The following is a 7,524-nucleotide window of genomic DNA, read 5'->3' as shown; positions in this document are numbered from 1 at the left end:
CCCTCCCCCCACCCCCGCTCATCTGCTCTCTCTCTCTCTCACTTACTTGCTCTCAAATAAAAAAATAAAAATATTTTTAAAACATTTTTTAAATAAATAAAAATGTTTGGGGGCAGGGATGGACCCTGAGGCTCCCTACTGTACCATTTTTGCTGCTGTCACCCAAGTTGATTCTTACACCACCCAAAAGGTAATGATGAAACAGGGGCCCCAGTAAAGTACCTTGTCCACAGTCCCCTGAGTAATAAATAGTAGAGTCAGAATTCAAGTCCATATCTGCTCTACATCTCTTCTATTTTCATTTAATTCACTATCTGGAGAATTTTATTGTTTCCTATTATTTTCCCCCCACTCAGTCAATCTCAGCCCCCACCTCTCTGGAATGGTAGATCTATATTTATAACTACTTGAGAACACTACCACAAGTTTCAAACTCAGTCCTAAACTAAATTCATTATCTTAACCTCCTGCGTCTCCATTCTCAAACCCTCCCGAAATTTGCTTCTTACTTGCTTCCGGGAATTACTCTCACTTCTCAGTTAAATGGCAGCACCATTCACCCACTTTTAATCAAACTCCAACTTTGGAGTTAACCTCATTGGCCAAATCCTGCCTGAAAGATGGCACTGAAAAAAATCCTGAACGCTTGAGGTGCCTGGGTGGCTCAGTAGATTAAGCCTCCGACTTTGGCTCAGGTCATGATCTCAGGGTCCTAGGACTGACCCCTCTTCAAGGCCCCCTGGGCTCTCTGCTAAGCAGGTAGTCAGCTTGAGGATTCTCTCTCTCTCTCTCCCTCTGCCCCTCCCTCTGCTTGTGCTCTTTCTCTCGCAAAAAAATAAAATCTTAAAAAAAAAAAAAAATCCTGGATCCTCAGTCTGATTCAGGAAGAGAAACCTGAGCCCAGCCCACTACTTAATCCCAGGGCAGCCCCTGGGATTTTCCGCCTAAGGAGCTGCTGTATGTGTCGCCGGGCTCGGCCTCTGGAGGCAGCCAAGGGCGGGCTTTCCGCAGCGCTATCAGGGGCACCGCCTGCCGGGACCGCGCCTCGGGTCAGTGCCGAGAGTCTGGAGCCCGGAATCCGGAAGCAGTCGGTGAGGGAGCTCTGGGAGTGGGGAGAGTCGGCAGCGGGGAGCATCGAGAGCCCGGAGCATCGGACGCGAGAAGAATCCCGAGCCAGGAGCGCCAGGAGCAGCGAGCGTCGGGAGTGGGCCGTATCCCCTGGCAGGTGCGTGGGCACGGCTGGCCGGACCCCGTGGGCGGTTCGGGTAGTCTTGGCTGAGAGGTGGCCGTGTCGACTCCCTGCCTGAGCGGCTGGCTCAGCTCTGTGCCGCCGCTGACCGTGGTTGCGTAGTTGGCCTTACCGCGGTGGTTGCCTTGGGACTGCCGGCACGCTCATGCAGCCCGAGCCTTCGCGGGCATTGGCGTGTTCTCGAGCGAGTCGGCGGCAAAGGGAGCCGGTGCTTAGAGCCGGGTCTCTGAGCGCACTCCGGGTTCTGGGAATATGAGCAGATGGCAACAAAACTGTTTCTTGCTTCTAGTAGGCAGACACCCTGTCGTCTTAAAATGAGGTATTCTTCAATTTAGGTTTGGAAAAGTAAACGTTTCAAAAAAAATAAGTACAGTATTTTTGTGAATAATCAGGGAATGTAATCTGACCTCGAAATTAGGAACATCATGATAGAAACATTTAATATGCATGTTAAAGATCAAAGTTGAAAACTTGGAAATCCATTAAATACTTCCTGCGGGGAATGCCCAGTGACTCAGCTGGGCATTTGTCCAGAGGAACACGGCACTGCTGAATGTTCAAACTTTTGACTCTGGATTACAAAATAACAATAAACACATAAAAATATTTAAAGTGGAGTGTAATGATAAAGGAGGAAATCACTCTCCATATTTGCATGTTGCGGGTAGAGTAGCTGGAATTTGTGAGGTTGTTTCTCAGGAGCTGGGGATGTGTGCTCTTATCCTGTGCTCCTAACACAGAGACTGACTCCAAAATCTCCTATGTACGCAATGAGCTCTGATGCCCACATGAATGAACACTGACTGTTTAGGAGAAGCTTGGAAAGAAGGGAGAGACTGGTGGCACATGTTAAGAAAGCTGCTAGCCAGGAGAGGCCACACATGTAAGAGAGACTCCATATACAATCTGTAGGAAGGCAGAAGTCAAGGCCTGACTTCAGATTTCACAGAATTTAATAGTGTTAGTTTCACTTCCTACAATGAGTAGGAAGACAGAAGTCAAGACCTGACTTGAGATTTCACAGTATTTGAGTGTTAGTTTCACTACCCCTACAGGGCCTCAGCTGTGAAGAAGAGGCCAGAGAGTTGTTTAAAGTGTTTGTTTATATTTTGGTTTCACAAATAGTTCCACGAACTGTACACTTAAAAATGGTTAAAATGGCAAATTTTGTGTGAGGTACATTTTGCCACCAAAATAAAGGTTAAAAAATATCTGTACTGTTTGACTCAGTAATTCCACTTCTGCCCATCTATTCTAAGGAAACAATGACAGAGATTTGGCCAAAAATATATGTTTAAAACATTTCCCTCAAAGTGTATTTTTAATAATGAATAATTTTCAGTAACCAAATATCTGATGACTTGGGGAAGAGTTAAATTACACATAGCCACAACAGATATTTTCAAAGACTATTTAGTGGGGCACCTGGGTGGCTCAGTGGGTTAGGGCCTCTGCCTTTGGCTCAGGTCATGGTCCCGGGGTCCTGGGATCGAGCCCCGCGTCGGGCTCTCTGCTCAGCGGGGAGCCTGCTTCCTCCTCTCTCTCTGCCTGCCTCTCTGCCTGCTTGTGATCTCTGTCTGTCAAATAAATAAATGAATAAAATCTTAAAAAAAAAAAAACTAGTTATATTCAAAGACTATTTAGTGATATTGGGCAAATACTCATTAAAAGTTAGATAAAAGAAACTGGCTATAAAATTCAATAAATAATATTCACAAATAACATATTTTATTAAAATAATTTATAAAATATATGGATACAGGAAAGAATAATATCTAAAGATATTGAAAGAAATATCAAAATCAACAGTGGTGTTATTTCTCATGGAGGGATCATAAGTGCTTTTTTTTTTTTTTTTTAAAGATTTTATTTATTTATTTGACAGAGAGATCACAAGTAGGCAGAGAGGCAGGCAGAGAAAGAGGAGGAAGCAGGCTCCCTGCTGCACAGGAATCCTGATGCGGGGCTCAATTCCAGGACCCTGAGATCATGACCTAAACCGAAGGCAGCAGCTTAACTCACTGAGCCACCCAGGCGCCCCTATAAGTGCTTTTTAAAAAACAACTTTACTGAGATATACTTTACATACCATTAAATTCACCCATTTTAATTGTATGACTCAAAGACTTTTAATGAGTTGTGCATCATCACCATTATCTAGTTTAGAACATTTCCAGCACTGTAGATGCTCTTTATTTTTCTCCATTCTGGTTAACCTACTTTGGGGGAGAAGTTATTTTTAGAAAGATAAATTCATAGTACTTTCCTTGGAAATTTAAGCAAAACTGAAAAATAATACAATTTAAGGTAAAACTAAAAGTAATATAATTTTACAAGAATAAAAATTATTTAAGCTCTTCGAGTCAGTATTGTTTAGGATTTCAGGACTATTTTCTAAGACAACCATTGGAATTGCAAACAAAGATTTACATGTAAGGGTGTACATCATAGCTTTTTTTCCTTAAAGATTGATTTATTTGAAGGGTGCCTGGGTGGCTCAGTCATTAAGCATCTGCCTTCAGCTCAGGTCATGATCCCATAGTCCTGGGATCGAGTTGCACATCGGGCTCCCTGTTCAGCGGGAAGCCCACTTCTCCCTCTCCCACTCCTCCTGCTTATGTTCCCTCTCTTACTGTCTCTCTCTTTATCAAATAAATAAATAATCATCCTTAAAAAAAGATTTATTTATTTGAGAGAAGGAGGGTGCACAGAAGGAGAAACTGTCTCCAGCAGTCTCTCCACTGAGCTGATCCTGGAACCCAAGGTCATGACCAGAGCCAAAATCAAGAGTCAGACTCTTAACCAATTGAGCCACCTAGACTCTCCCATAAGTTTTGTTTTGTTTGTTTGTTTGTTTAAAATTTAACTTATTTGTCAAAGAGAGAGAGAGAGTGTGTGAGCAAGCACTAGTAGGGGGAATAGCAGGCAGAGGGAGAAGCAGGCTACCTCACCTAGCAAGGAACCTGATGAGAGACTGGATCCCTGACCTGAAAGCAGACACTTATCCACCTGAACCACCCAGGTGTCCCTATAGCTTTGTTTTTGATACCAAAATTTAGAAGTAATTTGATTGCCCAACAATAGAAATAGTTCATTTATGACATATATCTAAGATAGTCTCTCTTAAAAATATTTTCCAGGAATAATTAATGATTTGATGCTAAAGACAAAATGCTAAAACAAAATGCAAGATAGGTATTGTGAATATGGTATAATTTCAATTTTAGTAATAACATACTCCATTACAGTACATACACATAGAAAAAAAGCCTGGAAGAAAAGGTAAACGGAGTTTATTGTTAAATACTTATACATTTCTTTCCATTCAAAATATGCCTATTTTTCTTAGAAGTAATTCTTTTCCATATATAGGAAAGTATAACAGTAAAAGAAATTAAATTAAAACACAAATATGTTTCCGTTTAAACATAAGTTGCATATTTTTATTACTAATTGATCAGTTTTTTTCTCTAGAATGGCTAACAGACATCCACATAACTAATGGGACTAAGGGTCTTTTAAGTTTTATAGAATTATGTATAAAATCTGTGGCTTCACTATCACATATATTAATTTTTAATTTAGAAAGAAGTGGTTTGTGTTCTTAAACCACACACCTGATCTGTAACTGAAATCTGTACATTTTCATTAGGATGTATAGTATGAGCCTATACCAAAGAATTTTGGAGTGCCATAATACCAGCCATAAAGCTAGAAATGATTCTAAAACCAACATACCTGTTGCAAGTTTGATCACTGTTCAATTTTTGTAGTTAAAAATGATTGCAATATGTCTTTTTAAAATAATGTCCACTTTCACATGGTTTGCATGTAGAACAATTCCTGATGCACTGTCATTTATATTCACTGAAAAGAAAATCCTTTATTTTTTTTCCACAGACTCCCCCGAATTTTATCATACTGTGGTTTATTCATTTATTTATTATTTAAATTCAATTTTGTTAACATATACTGTATTACTGGCTTCAGGGGGACAATTTAGTGATTCATCAGTTGCATCTAACACCCAGTGCTCCTTATATCAAGTGCCCTCCTTAATGGCCATCACCTAGCCACCCCATCTCCCCACGCACCTCCCCTCCAGCAACTGTCGGTTTGTTCCCTATGGTTAAGAGTATCTTATGGCTGGGGTGCCTGGATGGCTCAGTAACTGAGTTAAGCATCTGATTCTTGATTTTGGTTCAGGTCATGATCTTGGGGACTTGGGAACGAGCCTCACATCAGGCTCTGTGCTCCACACGGAATCTGCTGGCAATCCTCTCTTTCAAATAAATAAATAAAATCTTTTTTTTTAAAGTCTCTTACGATTTGCCCCCTCTCTGTTTTTATCTTATTTTTCCTTCACTTCTCCAGTGTTCTTCTGTTTTGTTTCTAAACTCCACATATGAGTGAAATCATATGGTATTTGTCTTTCTCTGACTGACTTATTTCACTTGGCATAATACCGTCTAGTTCTAGCCATGTCATTGCAAATTGCAAGATTTCTTTCTTTTTGATGGCTATTTATATTCCATTGAGAATCCTTTAAAACTATGACTTGAAACTTTTTTCCCTACAGGATGACTGTGAAGATCTTTGCAAATTGTAACTTCTGTTTGAAAGTCAAGCACTTAGCTCGTCAACAGAAGAAAAAGCTACAAAATGACATTAAGGAGAATGGTGGGAATTTTTCCTTTTTATTAAATCCTCAGGTATGTAAACTTTTAAGAACTGTGTGATAAATACTGTCCATTCAGGGAGGGTAATTCAGGGTGCTTGGCTGGCTCAGTGGGAAGATCATGCGACTCTTGATCTTGGGGTCTTGAGTTAAGGCCCCATGTTGGGCATAGAGCTTACTTAAAATAATAAATTAATAATTTTTTTTAAGGGAGAGTGGGTCATGGTTAGAAGGGTAAGCAGAGACAATTGGCCACAGAAGAAAGTCACTGAAGGCAGGTGAAATTATGACATCGTTAACAGGGAAGTTGAGCTGGAGAAAGGCAAAGGAGGAAAGACCATGCGTCCCACCTTCTCTCCATTTCATTGAGCTGTAGAGAAATTCCACATACCTTGTGAATCCAAGGTTATTAGAGTACAGCTGAAGACCTAAACAGAAATAATTATAGACCAGCCAAATCTATTCTTGAAGGAGAAAAGTGATGGTGTACAGCATTTGCAAAAAGCATTCCATCTAATCACTCTGTAGTATGTCATCCCTGAGTGTCACCTGTACAGTGTGACTCAGGACAAAGAAAAACATGTAAACTCATCTTGAACTGCTTATACAGCTTGTACTGCTTGTTTTCTTTATTTAAAGTCCGAAGGAAGCTACTTTCCCTCTCTTGAAATGGAATTGTAGGCCTGACAGTTTAAGATTGGTGGCTTAGCTGGAGGAGTCAAGATGGCGGAGAAGTAGCAGGCTGAGACGACATCAGGTAGCAGGAGATCAGCTAGATAGCTTATCTAACCATTGTGAACACCTACAAATCCAACGGGAAATCGAAGAGAAGAAGAGCAACAATTCTAGAACAGAAAATCGATCACTTTCTGAAAGGTAGGACCTGTGGAGAAGTGAATCCAAAGCGACAGGAAGACAGACCACGGGGGGAGGGGCCAGCTCCCGGCAAGCGGCAGAGCAATGGAGCACAAAATCAGGACTTTTAAAAGTCTGCTCCACGGAGGGACATCACTCCAGAGGCTAAACCGGGGGGAAGCCCAGGCGGGGTCAGCATAACCCCAGGTCCCACGGGGTCACAGAAGGACCAGGGGTGTCTGAGTGCTGCAGAGCTCGCAGGTATTAGAGCGGGTAAGCCTGCTACAGCAACAAAGCTGAGGAGTGAGCTCTCAGTCCGGGGTTACCTTGTGCCGGTCGCAGGCTGGGTGGGCTCGGAGCACGGCCGGAGGCCACGGAGACGGAAGCGACCGGGCGCATTTCTCCAAGTGCCAGCAATTGACCGCTTTCCTACCGGCTTGACCGAAGGCCAGGGAGGCGGGGCGGTTGGGCACTTTTCTCTGAGGGAGCACTGAGGAGCGGAACCCCAAGCTCTCGGCTCCTCCGGGCCAAGAGATTGGGAGGCCGCCATCTTCATTCCCGTCCTCCGGAACGCTACAGAAAGCACTCAGGGAACAAAAGCTCCCGAAAGCGAACCCGAGCGGATTACTTAGCCCGGCTCCTGGCAAAGGCGGTGCAATTCCGCCTGCGGCAAAGACACTTGAGAATCACTAAACAGGCCCCTCCCCCAGAAGATCAACAAGAAACCCAGCGAAGACCAACT

The 7,524-nt window shown here is 42.6% G+C and overlaps 1 protein-coding gene across 1 annotated transcript in view; it reads left to right on the top strand.

Annotated features, from left to right (window-relative positions):
* The first annotated feature begins 1,048 nt into the window (after positions 1-1,048).
* The window catches only part of PARP4 (poly(ADP-ribose) polymerase family member 4), a 134,610-nt gene continuing 128,134 nt past the window's right edge, over positions 1,049-7,524 (top strand). The window contains 2 exon segments of the mRNA XM_080798293.1: positions 1,049-1,225; positions 5,829-5,961. Coding sequence (XP_080654419.1) covers positions 5,830-5,961 — 132 coding nt within the window. The 5' untranslated portion in view covers positions 1,049-1,225; position 5,829.

This window comes from Martes martes (genome assembly GCF_963455335.1).
Source record: "Martes martes genome assembly, chromosome: 3".
In the NCBI taxonomy this organism is placed as follows: domain Eukaryota; kingdom Metazoa; phylum Chordata; class Mammalia; order Carnivora; family Mustelidae; genus Martes; species Martes martes.
This window is presented reverse-complemented; position numbering and strand designations above follow the sequence as displayed.